We start from the raw sequence: 24,972 nt of genomic DNA, 5'->3' as shown, positions 1-24,972 counted from the left end.
TTTGATTTTAAATATACTACAAAGGGTTTTATAGCAGTTTGTCTTCAAGAATGGTAAATATTCACATTAACCATTTGTGAAAAGCTTGATTCACGGAATGCATCAGTTTCTAAGTGAATCATTCCGAAACTATGTACTTTCATGGGTGTGATAAGAAAAGGAGTACTTGTGGCACCTTAGAGACTAACCAATTTATTTGAGCATGAGCTTTCGTGAGCTACAGCTCACTTCATCGGATGCATACTGTGGAAACTGCAGAAGACATTATATATACACAGAGACCATGAAACAATACCTCCTCCCACCCCACTCTCCTGCTGGTAATAGCTTATCTAAAGTGATCACTCTCCTTACAATGTGTATGATAATCAAGTTGGGCCATTTCCAGCACAAATCCAGGTTTTCTCACCCTCCGCCCCCCCACACACAAACTCACTCTCCTGCTGGTAATAGCCCATCCAAAGTGACCACTCTCTTTAAAATGTGTATGATAATCAAGGTGGGCCATTTCAGCCTAAGTTGTTTAGCAACATATCAGAACAATTACAAGAGAAGATTAGTTTCAGAGTAGCAGCCCTGTTAGTCTGTATCCACAAAAAGAAAAAGAGAAGATTAAATATTTGTTTTATAAATACCATAGAAAGTCTTTCAAAATGTTTTTTTGCACTTTAAATAATTGCATTCATGCATTAAAGCTTATTTGGAAAAAGTCTTTTCTCACATCTCCTCTTGCCTTCAGTTTCAATTTTAACATCAGCTGATAGCAGGATTTATATGAAGGACATGGTTATACATGTTGAATAACTTCTGAGGAAGTACTTTACATGGAATCTTTTCCAGTACAAGGTTTTCATTTTGTACAGGGTGTGTATTTTTGTATGTGCCGAAGTGGCTTGGGGATGGTGATAGGATAACACATCTAAAACTACTGTGGTGTTGTCCTCTAGGAATTACTGCTGAAGTCCTAGTGGTCACGTCTTTTGATGAATTGCACAAAAGATCTCAAGATGCCAAGGGGAAGATTGTTGTTTACAACCAGCCTTTCGTCAGTTATGAAGAAACTGTCAAATACAGATTACTGGGAGCAGTTGAAGCTGGTAAAGTTGGAGCGGTGGCGTCCCTTATCAGATCCATTGCTTCCTTTTCTATTAATAGGTAGGAACTTATTACTTACTCTGTACGTGACAATTTGGAGAATCTGACAGGGTACCACTGATGAATTCTGATTGAGATTATTAACTCTGTACATGTCAGTGTCAGGGTGCAAACTCTCTTTGGATTGTAAGGCTTGCCTTTGTCTTCTCAACTGTCTTTGTTTCTCCATATTGAGCTAAAACCCACAGTGGCTAACAGGAGAAATTCTTGCACCTGACACAGGGCTAACAATAGAGGGTTGTTAAACTGTGATAGTCTGTTCAAATGCCGCATCCTTGGACAAAGAGATGGCTTCTGCCTAGGGCAAGCCAGTTTTTCAAGTCTGAACTCTGGGGTGGGGGACACAGAACAAGGGATCACCTGGTAGGGGACTTTGCTCACCTAATAAGCCTGATTGTTATGTTACTGCTAAAGGAAACAGAAGGTTATAAAAGAAAGGGTCTCTCCCTACCATTTTAGAGGAAGCATGGGCATGGATTGCAGGGGTCAGAGTCGGGGGGAGAGGCTCCATGATTCAGAGGAGAAGCCATGAACTACAGGAGTGGGTGATTCTGGACTCCTGAGAGGACTGTACCCTAGAATCATAGAATATCAGGGTTGGAAGGGCCCTCAGGAGGTCATCTAGTCCAACGCCCTAAACCTAAAGAACTCTCCAGCATGGCGAGAAAGCTGAGACAGGGAAATGTGAACAGGTGTGTTTATTATTTTGTATAAGGTATATCTTGTACTACTTAAGTAAAGGATAATTTTTCTTAGAATCCTATGCAAAGTCTGTCTGTGCATCTGTCTGCTTAGGCTGTTGTGGATCCCAGAAGAGTTAAACTGTGAACCTGGAGCACCCACAGGGCAGCAGTTGAGAGATGGTGTGCTTAAGTCACTGTGGAGTATGGGGAGCCAGCATTACTCAGAGGGTGTAGGCAGTTGAACCACAGGGCCTCAGCTCTTAGAAATGGGTGCTAGACAGATATGGTGACCATAGTTCCCAAATGCTGGGGCTGGCGTTGCTGTTCGCCCGAGCCCTGCCTGCCCACTGTGTGAGGCTGGGGTGGCGTCGTTGCTTGCTTGAGCCCTGCCTCCCTCCTCCCTCTGCATGGGGCTGGCATCACCACTCGCCTCTATGCTCATTCTTCCCAAACCCCAATTTTTTTTGGCAAAAGTGGGCATTTGGCAACTTCAGGACACCTGGGACAGGGCTTAAAAAAGGGACTGTCCCAGCCAAAATGGGATGTATGGCCATCCTAAAACAGAGGATCTGCTCTCTGACAGTGTGCTTGGAGACCCTGGTAAGAGACAGTGCTCGGACTCTCTTTTTCAGACTCAGGAGGCTTAAAGCACAGGGCCCAAACACAGCAGCCTGGTGAGCGTCAAGCTAGCAGAGGGAGGTCTACCAGTGGGGGGCGTGTGTGTGAGAGAGAGAGAGAGGGTGGAAGGGACACTGACTCACATTTCACCTTTTACTTTATATGGTTTTGCGGGCAGGCACTTTGTTGTAACGTGTGAAGTTGTCCAGTTTCACGCGGGTGTTTGGTTTGGAAACTATTTGTTCCAAACTGCCTCCAGTGCTTTCAACATGTTTTCCTCATCACCACTCCAGATCTTGTGTGATCGCTTTTAAGAGTTTTTCTCTTAAAAAAGTTTTAAGAGTTTTTCACATCCCTGATGCTACCATAAATTTTCTCAAATCAACCAATATACAATACTTCTCTGGTGGCAATATAAGGCAAATTGTCAGGTGATTTTAAGAAATACAGAATTCTGTATGTTTAAGGACAATAAAGGCATGTTGTTTTAATATTCATGGGCAATCACATAACCCTAAAGTGACATCAGGAGGATGAAGTAAATGTTCACAACTAGTGTAATTATTTTGGTCTCCTATAAATAGGTGTTATAATCTGACTAACTTTAAAAAAAACCCAAGCGCATGACGGATAATAGCTGGTAAGCTTAACATGAGTCTAGACTGGGGTGGGCAAACACATTGGGGTTGCAAAACTGTATGGAAGGCCGGGTAAGGAAGGCCTCCCCAAACAGCCTGGCCACGCCCCCTATCTGCCCCCGACTGCCCCCCTCAGAATCCCCGACCCATCCAACCCCCCCCGTTCTCAGTCCCCTGACCGCCCCCCCCAGAACCTCCGCCCCATCAACCGCCCCCTGTCCCCTGACTGCCCCCCAGATTCCCTGCCTCTTAGCCCTGCTCCCCGCCCCCTTACTATGCCACTCAGAGCAGCAGGACCTTGCAGCCCCACCACCCAGCCGGAGCTAGCCACGCCGTGGCACTGCCTGGCAGGAGTAGCAGGCCAGAGCGCTGGCGGTGTGGCGAGCTGAGGCTGTGGGGGAGGGGGGACAGCAGGGGATGGGCCAAGGGCTAGCCTCCCCGGGTGGTACTCAAGGACTGGGCAGGACGGTCCCAGGGGCTGGATGTGGCCCGCGGGCCTTCGTTTGCCCACCTCTGGTGTATACTGTTCATTGTTTAAGATATGTTTTCTCTGTAATGGGTTTGTTCTGAATACATCTTCCACTCTGCTTTACGAGGGCTGGGTGGTCACTGGTAAACACTATATTATCACATGGCTACCACCATGTGTGTCAGTTCTGGGGCAACAGCACCCTTAACTCCTCTATGGCCTCCTTGAGGGCACCCCTATTCAGGCCTCTAGACTTTCTCAGAGTGGAAACTTGTGTTCCTCTTCCTCCAGATTGGCGACTTAGGCTGCAGTTTCCTCCTGCAGCCCGCTGTGATCCCCATAGAAAGCTGGTGTTTAGTTCAGCGATTGCGATCCTGCTATCTCCTGACACTGAAGATTCAAGATGTTGGGCATGTGCATAACCAGCATTGGAATTTGTAGTAATTACACTCCAGCAATGCCAGATTCCACAGTAGACCCACCCAGTGATCCAGAACACGAAGATACACACTCCCTTTATTGATTCAATAGCCTATGAATATGCTATGTATCTAGTGTGTGGCACATCTCAATAGAGTAAGTCTTGGAAGTTTCCATGCTTACAGCTGTCACAAACTACATAAACTGATAAGCCAATAGCCTGTGGTATATTCGGAACCAACACCATCTTCAAATACACTCTGCTTCTACAAATCAAGAAAACTGAAATGTTTTAACCCGGCTACACTCCTCTTGTGAGGTTTGCAGTTTGAAGTCAGTGGGACTTATGCTCCCAACCCACTTAAGTGCTTTTGAAAATCCCACTGTTAGGTGCCTAAATATGGATTTAGAAATTTAATTTCAGGCTTCTATTCTTTAAAATGTTCACCTGTGTGTACAAAAAACCCCACCCCTTATTTAAACTTTCAGTACATTAACAAACTTTTCATTGGTAATACTGAAGCAATTTTGTTTTTAAGTGAAAAAGATTTTAGGCTGCTAAGAGGCATTTACATGTGCTGTGTCCTTTACTGCTCCTTTGTGATGTATAAAGATGGCAGCATAAGGTTTGTGTGTGTATATATATGTTGAAGCAGTCATCGTAACTTAATAGTAGTACAGGAGGTCAACTTACGCTGTCTTCAGCACGAGAGAAAACGGGAGGAAAGGAACACCCCTCCACTTCTGTGTCACTGTTTATGCACAACACAATCCTGCCTATCACCCAGGTTTGTAAACTGGGGTCATCTTCCACTCCCATTCTTGTTGCCCCACATTCAGGAAATGTCCATACCTTGCCAGTTCTTCCTACCAAATCTTTCTGTGATCAATTGTTTTCTCTGTCTACGCAATTAAAATTCAGATCCACACCCTCCCCTTGAGTCCGGATCTCTGTAGCCTCTTCTTTGTCACTCAGTAGCTGCCCCACCTCCCCATTCAGACAAAATGCACCCACTAAGATAATCTTATCTCACCAGTCTGACTGCATCACCCTTCTCTCCTGCATCGAAGTCAAGTTTCTTGTAATTACCTTTAAGGCCCTACAATACTCTTCATCTCTCTTATATTCTCTCTTGCTGAGTGCTCCCATTCTCTCATTTCCATCCTTGTTAATACTATAAAACAATAAATATTTTTAAAAAGAAGTTTAAATAACCCATTGAGAGAAGGTCATGTGTGGAACACATACCTATGCTAGACATCAGCTCAAATTCTGCTGTCAGTTACACCAGTATAAATTAGGCACATTTCCGTTTCCTTCATCGTTCAACAGCTTGATCATCAGCTTTTATTTGTCTCTTAGAAAAATCACTGTGTGTTTTGTTTTTTTTTCCTAATGTGATAAATTACTAGTATTTTGTCTGCAGAGTTGTAGCAATGTTAGTCGTGGGAGAAGGTGGGTGAGGTAATATCTTTTATTGGCCCAACTTCTGTTGGTGAAAGCTCACAAGCTTGTCTCTTTCACCAACAGACGTTGGTCCAATAAAAGATATTACCTCACCCACCTTGTCTCTCTAGTATTTTGTTAGAAGGTAAGGAAACTAAAACAAGTATAAACAAATGAGACATGACTTGCATAAAGACAGAATTATTCCAGTAACTTTATTATGAAATACTACTTGTTTCAAAAGAAAAAAGTGCCGTGATAGATCTTAACAGAGATTATAGAGATGTGAGAGAATAACAACTAACGTGAATGCACTTAAATTGCAGTGACAATAGGAAGGTTCCAGTGACTGCTATGTAAGCAGCTGTGATAACCATCAAAGATGACCTATGCTAGAACTGAAAATGCAGACCTACCTTCACCAAATTTTATTCCATGTGAAAACTATGTATCCTCTGGAGAACTTTTTAAGGTTGATGGAGCAGGCAAAAATATATTGATTTAGCAGATCCTCACCACTTTTTGGAATCATGTCCAGTGCCTATTATATTTTATGTTCTCATTAGGTTTAAAGAAAAGGAGTACTTGTGGCACCTTAGAGACTAACCAATTTATTTGAGCATGAGCTTTCGTGAGCTACAGCTCACTTCGAAAGCTCATGCTCAAATAAATTGGTTAGTCTCTAAGGTGCCATAAGTACTCCTTTTTGCGAATACAGACTAACACGGCTGTTACTCTGAAACCTCTCATTAGGTTTGTGAGGAATGTGATTTGAATTTGTCAAACATTTATCCACAATTTTTTTTTAAAATAACCACATTATCTGTAATATATGTGGGATGGCAAGCACTGAGCACCAGGGCACAGTAGAGCTAATATGGACCATTGTATGGTAACCTTACATAGCAGTTGGGTTATTTGAATGTACAGTGTCCAGTCATGGTATTTGGTGAGAGGCTTCCATGTTTGAATTTGTTCAGGCTAAGAAAGAGAGAGAGAGGAGATGTGTCACAGTTTCAGAGTAACTGCACCTGTATCCCCCTCTGTGGTCCACTCCAGGAATGCCCAGTCAGGTCTCAGATCTCTGTTGGTCACCTGTCTGTGGGCAAGGACCTTTGTACCACTCCCTGCTGATTGTTTTAAGGCTGCACAGCCCCCTGACCTCCACTGTGCTATCTCCAGCAAGCCAGTCTGCCTAAAGCCAGTTATTGTGCATTGCTCTTTCTTTGAGGGCTATGACCACTATATTGCCAGCTGTTACAAGTGACTGCACAGCTCTTTCTAAGCAAGCACACTTATTCTTAAGGTAAAAAGCATTATAGAGAAAACAGATAAAGAATAAAAGTTGCTATACACATGCTAAAAGCTTACCAGAGGTCACCCATGAGCTTTATGGGGGCTCTAGTAGGCCAAAGTCTTTCCAACCCTTCCACAAGGGTTGGGAGCCCCCCTTGAATAGAAGGTCCTATCTGTTTGCTGGATCAGAAAGAAGGCACTGAATCAGTTTAAACTCAGGCTATTTGTACAAAAAGCCCTTTCTTTGTCTGTTAGTCTCTGGAAAACCTTGTTTGAACCAGTATATGCAAAACCACCCAGAGGGTGGTACCTCTTTTGAGGTGTTTACAGCCTGGGTGATTTGCATTACTAAATACACCCATCCTGTTTTTAGTTCCTGGAGAATCTGTGGAAAACCAGCCCCTGGGAGTTGCATATAATACTGGCTCGCAATGATATGTAAACCATTAATAAATGTAATACAGTATTTTCCCCCAGAGATACTACAGGTGGTTGCAGTATTTGTCACAATACGTGTGGAGCTGTTTACTGTCTGGGAGGCAAATGTTGCTAAAGACGAGCTCAAAACCTAATAATACAATGAAACACAGGCTCAGAGGGCATCACAACAGTCATGATGAAACACTTGCAAGGCAAGCAAATTGAGGCAAACAGAGAAAAGGTGACAGGTACATTTTGACTTTAAGCATAACATTTTAAAAAGATCAATACATTATTGATGAGCTTGCTGCCTGGAAAATGCTTTGTAGAGTAAAATCTACAGATGGTTGGATGACCCACAGTCTGACAGCTGAGCTGAATTCTAAATATGCAGCCCAGATCCCAGTCCTGCACAGAGAACCATGAAGATGGACCTCTGAACCCATGCAGAACCTCACTGACTCAGCTTACGTGAAGCTAATTGCACAATTGGGGCTTTATTTGAAGTTGGATGCAGGTTTTGCCTACTCATATTATAGTTATTAAATCCTTTCCATAAGGCTTCCTTGAAGAGCTACCTGAAACTTATGAAAGTGAGAAGAGTTTCAGTTTGTAACATTGGCTTCTTTTTGGCTGAGGTGTACCCAAAACATTATAATACACTTATTCCTCCATCTAGTTGCTCGTTGGATGAATAACTAATTTATCAAAAGAGATCTCATTCTGCACATTCATTCACACTGATACAGGAAGTATGCAGACTCTACCATTTCTGATACTTCAAAAAAAAAAAAAAAAGAAAGAAAGCTCAAGAAATGCCAGAAGGCCAATGCTAGCATACGTGTCTTCTGCACAAATGCTGCTGCCATCATAGTTCCTGTCATTTTTTCACAAAGATTGGGCAGTTATAAATACAGAAGTGCAAACATGATTTTTTATTATAGCAGCTGTCCACAGAGAAACTGATGAGTGCAAGCCAGAAGATGGCTAGACATTCCTCTGCTGGAGTCTTTGAGCTTCATGCCCTATACAAGGAGCAAAGCTTGGCTATAGCTCTGCTAATTCAGGATACTGTCACATGGTGAAACTCTGTTTAAAATGCCGCCTCGAAAATAAACTCTCTGTGTCCTTCATGATGAGTTAAATACACTCACTGTCTCCATCACTATGGAATCTCTGACACTATGATGATAACTAAAATAATATTAGAAAATACATTTTAAGCAGAACCTATTGTTAAAACTTAAGTAAATGGCTAACAGAGATAGTAATTTGACTTAATATTTTACTTCACATTCCTTTTTTTTTAAAACAATAGCAAAACAAATATTATATCTTCAATAGTATCTTATCTGATTTCTCCAAAGAGTATCAGTTGGACACCAAAAGAATGGGGGATACATCTAAGGTTGCCAACTTTCTATTTGCAGAAAACCGAACACTCTTGCCCCACCCCTTGCCTCGCCCCTTCTCTGAGGTCACGCCCCCACTCACTCAATCCGCCCGCCCCATTGTACGCTATTCCTCACTCACTTGCTCATTTTAACCGGGCTGGGGCAGGGGGTTGGGGTGTGAGAGTGGGTGAGGGCTCCGGCTGTGAGCGCTGGGGTGGGGCTGGAGATGAGGGGTTTAGGGTGAAGGAGGGGGCTCCAGGCTGGCGGTTGGGATGTGAGAGGGGTGAGTGCTCTGAGTGGGGGTGTGGGCTCTGGGGTGGGGTCAGAGATGAGGAGTTTGGGGTGCAGGCTGGGGCAGGGGATTGGGCTATGAGAGAAGGTGTGGGCTCAGGGGTGGGGCCAGAAATGAGGGGTTCAGGGTGCAGGAGGGGGATACGGGCTGGGGCAGGAGGTTGGGGTATGAGAGGGGGTGAGGGCTCTGGAGTGGGGCAGAGATGAGAGGCTTGGGGTGCAGGAGAAGGCTCCAGGCTGGGGCAGAGGGTTGGGGCATGGAAGTGGGCTCTGGGCTGACACAGGGGGTTGGAGTGTGGGAGGGGATATGGGCTCTGGGGTCTCAGGGGTGGGGCCAGGGTTTGGGGTGCAGGAGGGGGCTCAGGGCTGGGGCATGGGGTTGGGCATAAGAGCGGGTGTAGGCTATGCACGGTGCTTACCTCAGGCGGCTCCCAGGAAGCAGCAACTTCTTCCTCCGGCTCCTAGGCAGAGGTGCGACCGCATGGCTCTGCGCGCTGCCCGTGCCTGCAGGCACCACCCCCTCAGCTCCCATTTGGCTGTGGTTCCTGGCCTATGGAAGCTGCTGGGGGTGGGAGCAGCATGCAGAACCCCTGTGGCTGTCCTTCCGCTTTGGACCCAGAGGGAGATGCCGGCAACTTCCTGGGAGTCGCATGGAGCTGGGTGGGGAGCCTGCCTGCACCACCAACCAGACTTTTAACAGCCCAGAGCCACCAGGGTCCCTTTTCAACTGGGCATTTGAATGTGAAAAGGAATGAGGCTGTCCCTTCTTTCTTTCTTTTCTTTCTTCATTCAGTGCTATTTTTTAAAATATATTTTCCTGTTTGAAGGTAGGTGGTTTGGGCCTAGCCTGTCATTCCTGCCATTTCCTCATGCCTGAATCTGCTCTCCTTGTCTGTGACTGAAAAGAGTTAGTGTGCAGGCCAAGATGCATTTTCTGTCTCCATCACCTCCTTCTGTTTTTTCTCTTACCCAACTCCTGCACCTTTCTTTGTCCATTCTCCTGATGAGCTATGCTGAATGAGCTCTGCTGGATGCATTACCTCTTGTCAATCAGTGTCAGGACCATTATCCATTCAAGTTGCATTGCTTTTCCTTACTGATTAATGGGAAATGCTACATCAGTGAAGGGAGCAACACATTGGGAGGGCTGGTGGCTACAGGAGAAAAGTCAGTGACAGATTTCTCCTCACTATTGAAAGGGCGGGCCTGTACTTATGCAACTCATACAATGCCCTGCTAATCTCACTAACTTTGTCAGCTGGAACATTTATATCTTGGCCCAGAATATTAAAATATATATACTTATTAATGGCTAATACATTGAATTATAGCAGCCTATCAAAGTCATCCTGAAAATCTGTTTGCCCATGTACAAAATCCACTTGCTTGCTTCTTCCGTGATGATATGAATAGTGGCAATATTTTAGTTGTCCCAGATGAATAGAGGAGTAGCAATTCACAAAGCAGAATTGTGTCTTTCATATTGTAAGTTCATTGAGCTAGGGGCTGTCATTTATTATGTTTGTACAGTGCCTAGAACACTGTGGCTTTTAAGCGATAATGCAATATTAACATAAAATAATAATCATGGGTTTAAAATCAGTACTCTGCAGTAGAGCAACACTTTAAGATTACTAAGGCTCCTTATTAAAGAGTAGCAAGATAAAGACAGACTCAGTAAAATCCCAATGTGGAGTTAAATCAACTTTTTATTTTTCCAGTTTTTCTTTCTCTGCAGCTCCTCAGCTCATCCTTGGTCCATTTAGGGCAAGTAATTGCTAGATTGCTGTTGTCAGAGCAGGATTTATAGTCATAGAATCATAGAATATCAGGGTTGGAAGGGACCTCAGGAGGTCATCTAGTCCAACCCCCTGCTCAAAGCAGGACCAATCCCCAGTTTTTGTCCCAGATTCCTAAATGGCCCCCTCAAGGATTGAACTCACAAACCTGGGTTTAGCAGGCCAATGCTCAAACCACTGAGCTATCCCTCCCCCCTGAAGATGGGACAGGGAGGCATCCCCATTAGTACATAGAATGGAGAACAGAGATTCCAAGGCAAGAACCGCACTGAACTCTGGGACCAGAAAAGCAGGGAAGCACTGCATGATGGGGGATCTCTGCTCCAGATGTTAACAAACCCACGCCCCTGAAGGGTTCCACTGAGCAGGGTTCACAAGGGCTGGTGGGCTTTTGTGGGTGGGGAAGAAGGGTTTGTCACTGCTCTATGTTCAGCAGTGGATGCATGTGGCTTTTTGGGGAGACAGTTAATGGGTGGGTAGGAAGCGGTGGTTACTGTTTGCCACTGCCAGGTTCCCCTGCCCCTCTTGGATGAGCTTGCAGTTGGTTATTTGGTGTGTACTACCACACTGCATGGTAATTCTGTCGCTAAAGTAGGGATCCAAACATATCCCCACACTAATGCATCAGGGCCAAATCATAATCTCATGAAATGAAATGGGATTTTGTAACTTGTTTTTGATGAGGCTTAGACTTGACCTTAGTAGAAAATTGCTGCAATGTGTAGGAAACTTTGTTTGTGAAAACGTTGAGTCTCTCTCTCTCTCTCTCTCTCTCTCCAACAATCAGCCTTTCTCCCTATAGCAACTTTCATCACCAAATTGTCAACACTTCAGAAGACTTTCAAAGGTGGATACCCTGGGCCAACAGTAACAAAAAAATTGGAAAAAAATAAACCTTTTCATGTAAACAAATATTGACTTAAATCAATAAACAGTATTTGGCTTTTTGGAGAGACCAAATGTTTACTTGTTTTGCCCTTTGAGTAGCTTGACTGTGCAATGATTAATAGACTAATGTAAGGTTCAGAAATTATAAACATGTACAGCAAAGTGAGTGTACAGGAAACCTAATGCAGGATTTATCAGCTGTCAGTGGGTATTTTGTGGCAAAAACACTCCTTAAAAATAAGGTTTAGGAAAGAATTTGTAACTTATAGTAATCTACAAATCTTGAGGAAAATATAAGTTTTAAAATATGATCTCCATAATACAAATATATATAAACTACATCTATATATCTATATAAACTACATCTCTCAGCAGTTGCAATGTTTCAGTGATATTTATGCTAGTTGTTAAAAATAAGATCAAGCACAAAGTTAAAAGAAAAATTCCTCTTTTCTGCAGGAAGAGGAGATTTACACTATATGGTATCATAACTTTATCTAATGATCCCTTTGTGAGCAGTTAGTAGGGGACAAAGCTGAGTGCTTTTCAGGGATTCAAAAAATGGAAAGGTCTATGTAACAGCTAAATGCTAAGAACCAAATGAATCTTCTAAAAATGTTCACTACAGCCTGAAAGCAATGCAAAGTCTTTTGCTGCAACAGTTAAGTAAGCAAGCTGGTAACATGGTGTCCCTAGTCTCTGTTTGCCAGAAGCTGGGAATGGGCAATGGGATGGATCACTTGATGATTACCTGTTCTGTTCATTCCCTCTGGGGCACCTGGTATTGGCCACTGTTGGAAGACAGGATACTGGGCTAGGTGGACCTTTGGTCTAACCCAGTATGGTTCATAGAATCATAGAATATCAGGGTTGGAAGGGACCCCAGAAGGTCATCTAGTCCAACCCCCTGCTCAAAGCAGGACCAATTCCCAGTTAAATCATCCCAGCCAGGGCTTTGTCAAGCCTGACCTTAAAAACCTCTAAGGAAGGAGATTCAACCACCTCCCTAGGTAACGCATTCCAGTGTTTCACCACCCTCTTAGTGAAAAAGTTTTTCCTAATATCCAATCTAAACCTTCCCCACTGCAACTTGAGACCATTACTCCTCGTTCTGTCATCTGCTACCATTGAGAACAGTCTAGAGCCATCCTCTTTGGAACCCCCTTTCAGGTAGTTGAAAGCAGCTATCAAATCCCCCCTCATTCTTCTCTTCTGCAGGCTAAACAATCCCAGCTCCCTCAGCCTCTCCTCATAACTCATGTGTTCCAGTCCCCTAATCATTTTTGTTGCCCTTCGCTGGACTCTCTCCAATTTATCCACATCCTTCTTGAAGTGTGGGGCCCAAAACTGGACACAGTACTCCAGATGAGGCCTCACCAATGTCGAATAGAGGGGAACGATCACGTCCCTTGATCTACTCGCTATGCCCCTACTTATACATCCCAAAATGCCATTGGCCTTCTTGGCAACAAGGGCACACTGCTGACTCATATCCAGCTTCTCGTCCACTGTCACCCCTAGGTCCTTTTCCGCAGAAAAGGTTGTTCTTATGTTTTTAACATGCATAGCAGGGCCACACTGGAAAATATAGAGCAATCCAGGTACTATCTTTTCATCAGCCCACAACTTGTTGATATGCACACTTTCTCCCAGCCAGGTTCCTCTAAGTCTTATTCTGTCCAAATTTGGCACCCTGTTGCTATTCCCAAGCAGAAACTATTTTGATTAGCTGGCCATCATGAAAAATGACAAGTTGAAGGTTTCATAAGAACGTTTACAATTAAGAGTAGGCTAGGTTTCAGATATTTAGTAACAGTCACAGTCTAGCCCACTGGACATTTCATCCTCCCAACATGAAAAGTAGCCTAGGAAGTACCTTGGATGCAGAGGGAGGAAATCTGTATACCCAAAGCTGAGTGAGTGAGAGAGAGAGAGTGTGTGTGTGTGTGTGTAAATGTGCAAATGGTGCTGGTAGATTTTAGGTTTATGGTAAAGGTTTTATAGGTCATTCAGTTGTGTATCAAACATTCTGTTTTTAGCATTTAATGTTATTAGATGAAAGCAAGTTAACTTTATTTTATCTCTGTTGCTTTCTCTCTTCTTTTCCCCCTTTCTGTCCCTTCACTCCATTTTAGTTTCTGCTGTTTTTTCTGCTATAGGTGGTACGATGTAAAAGTTAAAACCCTTGGTCTAATTATTCCTTCCCTCTCCCTTTATTCTCTTGCTTTCCCTGTAATGTTCTCTTCCTCCTTCCTGAATGGTTTTCATTCTCTTCCTCCTTCTCTTTCCATATCCCCAATCTCTCTCAAAATTCCCATTTTTTTCGGTGCACGTACTGGTGCCCTGCCCCTGCTGTCACATACAAACACTGGTGTTATTCACCAGCTCCCTTTTGTATACATTCTTGATGCCCCCCCTCCCAGCATTTTGACTGATTCCAGGCCTGTGGGGGAGCATGTGTTGGTGGGAGGATTTTCCTCCTTTTCCTAAAATTCCAGGTCTGAGGCAGAGTAAATGAGTATGAGCTCTGACCTGGGGCTCCATTTCCTGTATCTTCTGAGAGCCAAACAGAGAGCATGTATCAAAGCTCCCACTCTGAAGCAGAAGACTGGCCCTGTAACCCAGCAAGTGGCCTGGATCAACAGGCAGTAGGTCCAGTGGGCTAGACTGTGACTGTTACTAAATATCTGAAACCTAGCCTACTCTTAATTGTAAACGTTCTTATGAAACCTTCAACTTGTCATTTCATTTTTACTTGCAACTCTCAGTTTAGTTTTCTGTAATAAATAACATCATGGTAAATAAACAAGAATACAGTACACACACAACATGAACTGGGTTTGTCATCACTTTTTCTTCAGTAACACCATCTGTTGTGGTCTAGCACTTATCATGCAAACTGATGTTCAACTGAACAAATTACAGTTTTCCCTAGACATTTGACTTTAACTAAGATTGTACTGTGTATCTGACACCTGTCTAGGAAGACTGAAAGATTTTTAGACACATAAAAGTAAACAGGATTACTAATTTATCCTTTAGCTAGATGTTTGTCTCGCTTAACACCAGGGAGAAAGAACAGATGTAAGTGCTTTTTTAGATGCACAACAAGAGAGTTAACATTTATCTTATTCACACAGAAAAGCTTAAACACTGAGTAAAGAAGCTTGGAAGTAAATAGTTAAAGATTAACTTGAACAGCAGGGCAGGACTGATGAAATTGAAAAGGACACTCAATTTGAAAATTTGGAATGTAGTGCGTTTCAACCAGTGGCTAAAAAATATGGTACCAAACAATACATCAGCCCTTACATTTTTGCCAGTATTTGTGGTAGTACAACCATGCTTGTTGTTTTATTGGTTTCTGTCTTGTTGGTGTCTCGCATGCTGCCATATGGCAAAGAGGTATCTGACTACAGTGAAGTATTGTGTTATACAATGCACATAGAAAATAAACTTTTTAATTTTTTGTTAAATCTTTGGTCTTTTAAGGATAGTAATAGGTCTATCTTGTTAAAATAGTAGGTAAACAATTTGCAGACTTGAGTGATATTTTGTTTTTGTAAGGTATCTGTCTCTTTAATTACTAAATTATTTCAACTAACTAGAATTACTAGGAGTTTTTGTTTTTTAGAACTACCTTCCACAGGCCGCATTCAGCGCATAAGGGTGGTCTGTTGGGCTACTGAAACCTGACAATGTTATGGACACCAGCTGGACAGCCTACCAAATGACTTTAGCAGGTGTGGCTGGTCTGTGAGGGTGTGGGATGTTGGGGCCATGCAAGGGCTGGGGGTTACTCCTGTTTTGTTAAACTGATTTTGTATGTATGTTAATTTCCTACAATCCTATTCTCTCTTCCTTTTCACAATTCTTCTTTGCTTTTGCCCTAGGCTCCCAAATCTGGAGAAATTGGATGTATTCTAATCCATCTGTGAACTTGTTTCACTGTTTCTTGGTTAATTAAATAATCTTGAGTTTCATTCTCTTGGGGTTTGAGAAGAATTGTACGGTTTGTAGTGGAAAAAGCCAAGATTAATTGTATAGAAATCCAAATCATATTTACACTTTTCAAGTTTCCAAAACACAAATCTTTATGCCAGTAAAAGATTTTCCATTTGAATATCTAATTTAAAAAAAATCATTTCTACATAATACTGCAATTGGATTTTTTCGGTGCAAACAACTGCGAGCCCTTTAGGGTGTGCAACATAGTACTTTAATCATGTTGTGGTGTTTTGTCCTCTACAGCAGTCAGATAGAGGCTCAATTTCACAGGTCCATTTCCTAGCAGGTGAAGAGATTTCAGTGAAGCTTGACAGCTCAAATGTAGACTTCAATTCCAATATGAAGGCAGGCAGCCAAAATTTAAGCTCTCTACCTGCTAAGGAGAAAGAAACTTAAATGGATCATTGTTGCATGTGAGCAAGTGAATTTACTTACTTTTATTGTATTACTGTAGTGTGCATAAACATGCTTATTGAAATCCTGTAGATAGAAATGACTTATCTAAGTAGAGCTTCTTTTTTTTAAAATCAAATACAAGCATTTAAAAGGCACTTTAACAAACCTGTTGTGCCAGGAAAAATTGTTGAGAGTATTTAATACTTTCCAAAATAAGATACAAGTTAAAGGATATTTGTGGCATTAAACATTTATTTGGGCATAAAGTTATACTTTTTTCTTCTTTCATTTAGTGTAATGCTTCTAACCCATCTACCTTGATTCTTCCTTTCACCTTGCTTTGTCATTGCAGGGCTGGGGATTTTAATACATGCAGTTGTTGCTATTGCTGACACTAACCAGAGTTCTAGAAATCCAGCTACATCTGGCAACTCTGAAAATTTAAATAAAACTTGCTTATATTATGTGATGCTCTCATGTTTTAATTTTTATTTACATATAGGAACTGTTGTGTTGCTCATTGCCACAGTATGTGTGCCTTTTAGTGACTAGTGCCATCACCTTTGTCATACCAAAATATGGGTGTCATGCTTGCGTGGTGTGAAGTGGTACATCCATAAGTAAGGAGATGACAAAGGAGATCCTGGCCGAGTTAAAAGACTCTTTGGGGGTAAATGGAGGTGCAATAGGCCTGATTCTTCACTGTATTGCACTTTATGTAGACATTTGCAGCTCTGTAAAGCTGGTGTAGAAATGCTATCATTCTGCTTTGGTAGCACTTTACATCCATCTGCACGGGTGCAATGACTACGTAGTATAGAGAGACTAGAAGGATCATGAGAATTAAATCCAGGAATTTGTTTGTAAAATGGGTAAATACTTAAGCATGTTATAAGGATTAATTTCTGTTTGTGCAGTGTTTGAAGAGGTAAAGGAGTTGTTATTAAAAAGTCAACACTTATCAGATATTACTGTGTGGTAGTATCTGAGATTGTGCAATTATTTCTCTGTATTTGAACTCTGAAATAATCATGCAATCAGATGTCACTGCATGGGTGCTGTTGGTATATATTGCCTTTCAACAGTAACCATGATAAGTGCTGAGTATAATTATTATCGGTGCTTGTGACAGATTAACATGTGTCTGTATATGTCTCCATCTGCATACTCTATTTTGTTTTATAAACACCATTTTGATTGTAAATTGCACTGTGCCTTCACTAGTGCATCTTGGACTGGGATATTCAGGTGTTAGCAGCAACTCTATGTGCCTACTATAGAGGGTTAGCAATAGAGCGCAATCAGTCATGATTAACCTGGATGGTCTTCCATTCAGATGGCAGCAACCTAGAACAATGAGCCCAGGGGAACCAGTTTTCCCAGTCTACTGTTCAGATGAGCTGTAACCAAAAAGCAAATCACCTGACACGGGACGGGAAACCACTGAGGATCTGCTCTTAGCAAGGGCTCTCTCTCACTGGGCAGGAGCAGACGTCAGCTCTTGGGACTCTGAAAGGACTGACCAAAAGGCTCAGAGCGTGGTTAGAGAGGGATTTTTATGTAGGATTTTTTTTTCAGAGATCTGTGTATCTCTTGTGCTTTGTGTATGAGTAAAATGTGATTTAGTCTAGAAATTCCTTTGCAAGGTCTGGGTGTTCCTTGCTTTAACTGTCATGTAGTCTCCAAAGGGTGAAACCATAATCTAGAGGGTTCTTGGCACTGGAACTTTTGGGAACATGCAATTGCTACTGGCGAGGCTTGGGAGAGCCAGCATTTCCTTCAGAGTCTATACAGTTGGAATGCATAGTTCCCATATTTCAGGAAAGGGTGCTAAATAGAGGATCTGGATTCCGAGACTCTGCCTAGAAGCCCAGAGCTTGAGGAGTGATGAATCTGTCCAGAACTCACTAGCCTAGAAGCAAATGGGATCCAAGTTTTGGGTCTATTACAGCAACCTAGTGAGCATCCACAAAGGGTCACTGATCCAAGGCTGTAACAACATTATATGTCGGGCCCTACCAAATTCATGGCCATGAAATATGTGTCACGGGATGTGAAATCTGGTCTCCTCCTGTGAAATCTGGTCTTTTGTGTGCTTTTACCCTATACTAAACAGATTTCAGGGGGGAGACATTTTCTCAAATTGGGGGTCCTGACCCAAAAGGGAGTTTCAGGGGGGGTCGCAAGGTTATTTTAAGGTGGTTATGTTATTGCCATTCTTACTTCAGTGCTGCCTTCAGAACTAGGCGACCAGAGAGTGGTGGCTGCTGACTGAGGGCCCAGGTCTGCAGGCAGCAGCGTAGAAGTAAGGGTGGCAACACCATACCATGCCACCCTTACTTCTGCGCTGCTGCTGGTGGCAACTCTGCCTGCAGAGCTGGGCTCCCAGCGAGCAGCCACTGCTCTCCAGCTGACCAGCTCTGAAGGCAGTGCTGCAGCCAGCAGCTGTGCAGAAGTAAGGGTAGCAATATCGTAACCCACCCCTACAATAAACTTGTGAGCCCCTCCCCCCCCACTCCTTTTTGGGTCCGAATCCCTACAGTTACAACGTCATGACATTTCAGATTTAAATAGCTGAAATAATGAAATTTACGATTTTTAAAATCTTATGACTGTGAAATTGCCCAGAACGGATTGTGAATTTCGTAGGGCCCTAACTATATGATGCTCCTTCCTTTTCTTCATAATTCATAGTGCTGGAAAGTAGAAGTAGTAAAGCCCAGAATGTCAGAGAGAGTTCTTTGTATCAAACTTGCCAAAGACGCTTTGTGACTAGACATACCCATGAGAAAACTAGCATAGCTACTTGGAATAGTGACAGGTTTCAGAGTAACAGCCATGTTAGTCTGTATTCGCAAAAAGAAAAGGAGTACTTGTGGCACCTTAGAGACTAGCCAATTTATTTGAGCATAAGCTTTCGTGAGCTACAGCATCCGATGAAGTGAGCTGTAGCTCACAAAAGCTTATGTTCAAATAAATTGGTTAGTCTCTAAGGTGCCACAAATACTCCTTTTCTTTTTGGAATAGTGAATGCAGCTGCAATTTATAATGTTAGAAGCATAACTGTTCTTCAGTAAAACTTGCTTAGGGCTGGATTCCTTTAACCCTTTTCTTACATTGCGTAGTACCTCACTCCACTAATTTCCCATTGAGTCAGTGGAACCACTTAGGTAAGGTAATGACAGGTTTCAGAGTAACAGCCGTGTTAGTCTGTATTCGCAAAAAGAAAAGGAGGACTTGTGGCACCTTAGAGACTAACCAATTTATTAGAGCATAAGCTTTCGTGAGCTACAGCTCACTTCTTCAGATGCATATCGTGGAAACTGCAGCAGGCTTTATATATACACAGAGAATATTGTTTCATATTCTCTGTGTATATATAAAGCCTGCTGCAGTTTCCACGATATGCATCTGAAGAAGTGAGCTGTAGCTCACGAAAGCTTATGCTCTAATAAATTGGTTAGTCTCTAAGGTGCCACAAGTCCTCCTTTTCTTTTTAGGTAAGGTAAAAGTGTCACACGCTGGCCCTTAGGCCCAAATCACATTGCAAATCATTGCCTATAGCAGCCTGTAGGCATTGCTTCTTCTGTATGAAGGTTTTCAGAGGCCAGAAAGGGGAGTCCCATTTGTACCTTTGAAAATCTCCCCCTAGTGTATATTAAATGAAGAAAAAAGTTAATGCAACAAAGGTCATAAACTTAAATAAACAAATCAGAAAGCTAAAAGCTAAGTCTCTCATAGTAATACTAACTCATCCGCATGACACGTTTTGTTGTATAGTGAATAGTATGTGCAATGTTGGTGACTGTTATAATGTAGAGCTAGCTGATTATAGAAAACCTGAACTGCGATTAAAAGCATAATGTTCAGCTTGACACATTTCAGACAACTACTGGGTAATAGAGGCGTGAAAGAAACCTGAAAGACTCAAGGATTTTGGCTTGAATGTTCATTTGACTAAAAATTCATACCAGCAGTATGCTGTTTGTCATGTGCTGTACATTCGTTATTCTCTACTAGATCTGGGTAAGCAAGTAAGTAAAATCCATTTATTCATGTCTGACTATTGGTGACATACATCAGAGCAGTATTTTCAAAAGCCTTCTCAATCCATCAGTAGCTTCGAGCACTCAGTAGCTGACCTCCCAATGATCTGCTACGCACCATTTATCCGTCTCTTCGCTGGTCCATCCCTTACTACAATGACCTACCACTATTGCTTCCATGATAACTTTCTTGAAGTTATTTCCATCTCTGTACCTGATGTGACCAAGTTTGTCAAGTTTGTGCCTGTTCATTTTTGGCGGCAGGGGCTGCTTCTCTTCAATAATATTTCTAACATAAGCATTAATTTTCTTTTCTATCCAGAAGATATGCAAGAGTCTTTGCCAGCACTGTATCTCAGAGACTTCAATTTTTTTCTTGTCAGGAGAATTAATTTCTTGATGGTACAAAGATTTGACTGGAGAAAAGCTTAATTTGGGGCGGGGGGGGGGGAGCAAAGGGAATGGAGCCCTAGCTCTGAGACAGACTGTCAAGCAGCCAGGCGGGTGAGCTGGCAGGAAACCAGACAGGTTTTTAAACCTGTCTCTCTTCTGTCAGAACTTTGTTGAAATTGAACTGTCCTTGCAAAACATTTCAAGTTTGACAAATCAGCAAATTCAGATGAAAAATGCTTTGATCCACTTGCGTTCTCTAGTTTTGAAATTTTGTCATCCAATTATGGAGTAGAAACAACGTTATGTGACTTGTACGCAATCACACACCACAAATAATACATACGGACAGATGAAACAAACAGTTGAATGAACAGCATAGGCTGCAAACTGTCCCTATAAACTATTTAATGAATACTTGTGAATGATATACATTCAGAACTGACTTGTAGAAATCACAATAGGTTTATGAACAGGAAAATGAACAAAATTTGCGAACAAATATTATTTTCAGAGAATAATGTAGTGAGTTCTACTATGAAGTATTTTTAAGTATATAGTGCAGAATATTTTACAGTGATGGATTTTATTTGATAGCAAGACATGAATTCTGCATATGGATATTTATTTGTAAAATATAGTTGTGCTTCTAAAATTGTAAGTTGCAGCTTCTAAAGTAGACAGTCAAATATCCTCATAAATTGCCTATTCATATTATGCATGAGTGTATATCTGTAACCCTAATGTACCATTAACATAGTTTCTGTATTTAATTTCAGGAGGTAAAAATTGCCCTGCCTACTGTTTCATGAGACTTTAGGTCTTGCACCTCACTGAAGTGAATAGGCGGGGGAGAAGAAAGCTCCACCTTTTGCTTTTGTTGTTTAGCTGGAGAAGTGTTCTGCAGCACTTTGTTCTCCTGATGTTAAACTGGTGCTGTCTTGAGTGTGTGTCTGTGTGTAACTGTCTCATTGGAACACTCTTTCCTTCACTTAAATTTTCCTAGCAGTAGCCCAAGACCAGAAGTCTCTGACCCCCATGTCATGTAGAGAGAATGTACAGTTTTTCTATTTTCCACCTCCACAACTCTGTTATATCAGAATTCTATTAGGCAGGTTGGGCTTTCTCTATCTGACCTACATCTGACAATCTTATCGTGATTTGGAGGTTTTTTTACGCTCCTGTAGGGCATGTCTGGATGGCAATGATGGGATGTGATTGCAACTCAGGTAGACACACCAGAGCTATCTTTAATCTAATCTGCACCAGCCTGCCCATAACCCTGGGTGATTGCTTGCGAAGCTAGTGTCTGCTGATGCAGCTTCACTGCTCCAGGGCCCAAACTAGCTAGATTTGAACATACTGCTTATAAAGATGATGATCACTATTTTACATTCTAATGAAAATCACTAGCCCACCTCATCCTCAGAAAACATTTTCTTCAGCAAGTTGGATGAACAAGTGCATGGAAAGAACATTTCTTTGATTTGGACAGTCTTTTCCTGCTCTCTCTTAACAAAGAAAAATAAATCAAATAAAATTTAAGAGGAGGATTGATACAAGTCCTTCTCCTCCTTCAACTGATGTTGAAGGTTCTAAAGGTCTCAAAGATTAAAAAGGAAGAAAGAACAAAGAATTGTGGTGAAGTTTTTCAATCAGTCTTTTAAAAGAATTATAAAAAGACAAAAAAAGCACCAGAGAATGGCTTCCCTATCCAACAGCAGGGCTTCTTTCCTTTTTGAGGAAGGGAAACTTTCTGACTCTGAGCTTGTGGGCTCGTAGCATGAGGTACATGGTAAGTTGTTTTCTTCTGAATCTTCCAAGACCATGTTATAGGTTATTAGCACACTGGACGTTCAGCCTGAGGCAAAGAAATCAAGAGAAAAGAAAGACAATATGAAAATCAAGTCAGACAGCAAAATTAGAAAGCATTTAGATTCCTTTATTTTCATCCCCTTGTGTAGCCATAGCCACTGAGATGAAATGACTGGATAAGGCCAGAAGACTCAGTAGGAAAATCCAAAAGATCTGCTTAGTAAAGAAAAGGAAATTGAACTCTCTTTCTCCTTCCTAAGATCAGTGCTGTTGTTGTCTCCCTAGTGAGAGGGAGACTGGAGACTGCTGCTTATAGCAGAGTGTTTCTTAAAATGAAATATTGAGATGTTTTCTCTAGCCCTGATAGCTTAAGCACCATCTAAATGCTTTGCAGGGGTTTCTAATCATGGACAAATGATCCTGTTACATAACTACATTCTTTATCGCTGAAAATGAAGCTCGGATCCATCTTGCAGAAAATATCTGCTGTTGTACCTCTTGTTTCGGGTAAGCATTGACTTTTTGGTTTATTTCTAGAGCTTCTGGCCCAAACATAGTACTCAGGAGACATCTGTGGCTCAGGTTGTGGAAGTTACTGACTGCGTCTACCACTTCCACCTATTGAAGAAAGTGTCTGTCTCAGAAGAAGAAACTTTCAGGTTTTTTCTATATATCTTTTGAATGTTCCCAAAAGAGACTGTAGTTCTCATGATGTCCTAGTTCTGAAGGCTTTGAACACATTTTCCAAAAAGTCCCCAAACCTGATTCACAATGGAAACTGCTATTAGCAGGGAATTTCCTATCTTCTGTAGATCTAGAATTGATCACCACCATATTCACAGGACATTCCTGATGAATCTTTCTCCTTTCTGTCATTTTTACTATTAAATCTTTCTGCTCTTCCCAGTCTTTGCTTAAGCCCATATAGTACTAACTCCAGGGAGACAAGCTCAGTGGAGCAACTATGCTGATCTGGGGAGATCTCTGGGCTTCATCTAGTTTAGAATGTCAAAATTTTAGGAGCAAAATCCTGTCCTCCAGCTCCCAAGAGAATGACAAGAAGGAAACTTCAATAGTTCTATGAAACTAGGTGCCTTCTTTCAGTGAAAGGGAGAATGTGGTGCTCGTTCAGACTGGTGACGGAATATTTTTTTTCACTTTGTTCTGCCTGCCATCCTTCCTCACTGCTCAGGATATGCTAGTATTATAAAGAAAGTTAATGTAATACTATAATAGGCTTTAAACAAAAGTTTTGTGTCTAAAAGGAACTTTTTTTATTTACAGTAGATTTCAAGGTTTGGACTTTGAAAAGTGACAATAGAAGGGAAAAAAACAGTTTCTAGATTCAATCATTTTATCTAGAGGTAACATATATACTTTAGTGAGATATACTGCAGAAGTTTCCCTGCCTATTACCACGGAATAACTTATCTCTTTATTGAAGAACAAGCTTGTCAAATGTAACATGCAGTGCGCTAAATACTTATATCACCTTAAGCAAATATTGATGATAATTCAAGCATTTATTTCACTCTACCTTACCTAATAATTGAGTTAGTGCTCTTAATGTGGATCAACTGAAGTTTGCTCTTTGAGGGGCAATTAATGGCACACACTCATATAATATGTTTTTTTATTAGAATACGTCATTCTCTTATACTGTAGATTCTTTACCTTACTATAGAGAATTTTGCTGAGATTTTTTTCTTGCTAAATAGAACAAAAATGAGTTTAATATTACATAGAAATGAAAGTATATATCAATGAGGGATGCATTTACAAAACAAAGATATTTGTAATTGGATTGTCTTTTCACAGAACAAAGCAGCCTACATGGATGAGGTTCCAGTTGCTGTTTTTATTTTGTTTACTGCTTGGTGAGATATTAGATATTAATGTAGGCATGAAGGGCCATTTATTAGTGGAACTAGATCTTCAGTTTCCAACCTGTAACTTCAAACACGTGTTCTTCCTCCTAGCTGCTCATTGAAACATAGAGTTTATAAGATCTGATCTTTGCTTTCACTGAAGTCAATGAATATTTTTCCCTGGATGTCAGTAGAATCAGGATTAAACCCATAAATAGTAGGGCATACAAGATCACTGAATTATCTAGTCTTGTGTATATTTTGTACATTTGCTCTATTATTCCCACTAATGGCTGTACTTCCCCTTGTTAAATATCTGCAGTGATGATGCCTTGGATGCTTGGTAGCCTGTTCTACTGCACAGTTCTTATTCTTAAGGACTTTTCCTGTTATCTAGCCTAAACCTTTTCCTTCAGTGTTAGGATATTGTTCTTTCTCCTGCCATCTTGTGAGACTGAAGAATTCCTTTCCTTCATTTATATCGTTACTTTTAAGGATTTTTAGACTGCACTCATGTTCCCCCTGAGTCTCCTGTTTCTCGACTATAATTATATCTCTCCTGGGCCTGCCCACATTCCAGTACCAACCATGTTAGCTAAAACTGTTCCTGAGTGTGTTTCTGCATAACATGGGTTTATGCATCTGCACTGCAGAGCTTATGAAGGGAACACTGACAGTGAATGCTGCTCTGAATCGTGTTCAGTGTGAATGGAGGAGGGGAGAGGAAAAACCCCATTCATTTTCCACCTCAGAGAGAAACCCCCACCAACCAGACCTCCATAGCCCTTTTTCTCTCATTTACCCTCTATTTACCTTTTGAATTGTTCTGATTGGAGGGATCTGACTCTCAGTGAAGTGTAACCCCCTTTCCTGTCAGTTTCTTCAGTGGCACCAAACTAATCTGCTTCCCTTTCAGCTCTTTGAAAGCGGC

General features: G+C 41.7%; 1 protein-coding gene across 5 annotated transcripts in view; it reads left to right on the top strand.

Moving 5' to 3' along the window:
* Positions 1–24,972, top strand: part of CPQ (carboxypeptidase Q) — a 262,566-nt gene that overhangs the window by 54,688 nt on the left and 182,906 nt on the right. For all 5 annotated transcript variants that reach the window (XM_073330508.1, XM_073330507.1, XM_073330509.1 and 2 more), the window contains exon 3: positions 948–1,155. In XM_073330508.1, the coding sequence (XP_073186609.1) occupies positions 948–1,155 (208 nt within the window). The remainder of the gene's footprint in view (positions 1–947; positions 1,156–24,972) is intronic.

Source organism: Lepidochelys kempii, chromosome 2 (genome assembly GCF_965140265.1).
Source record: "Lepidochelys kempii isolate rLepKem1 chromosome 2, rLepKem1.hap2, whole genome shotgun sequence".
In the NCBI taxonomy this organism is placed as follows: Eukaryota; Metazoa; Chordata; order Testudines; family Cheloniidae; genus Lepidochelys; species Lepidochelys kempii.
The sequence above is the reverse complement of the archived record's forward strand: the minus strand, read 5'-3'. Positions and strand labels throughout refer to the sequence as shown.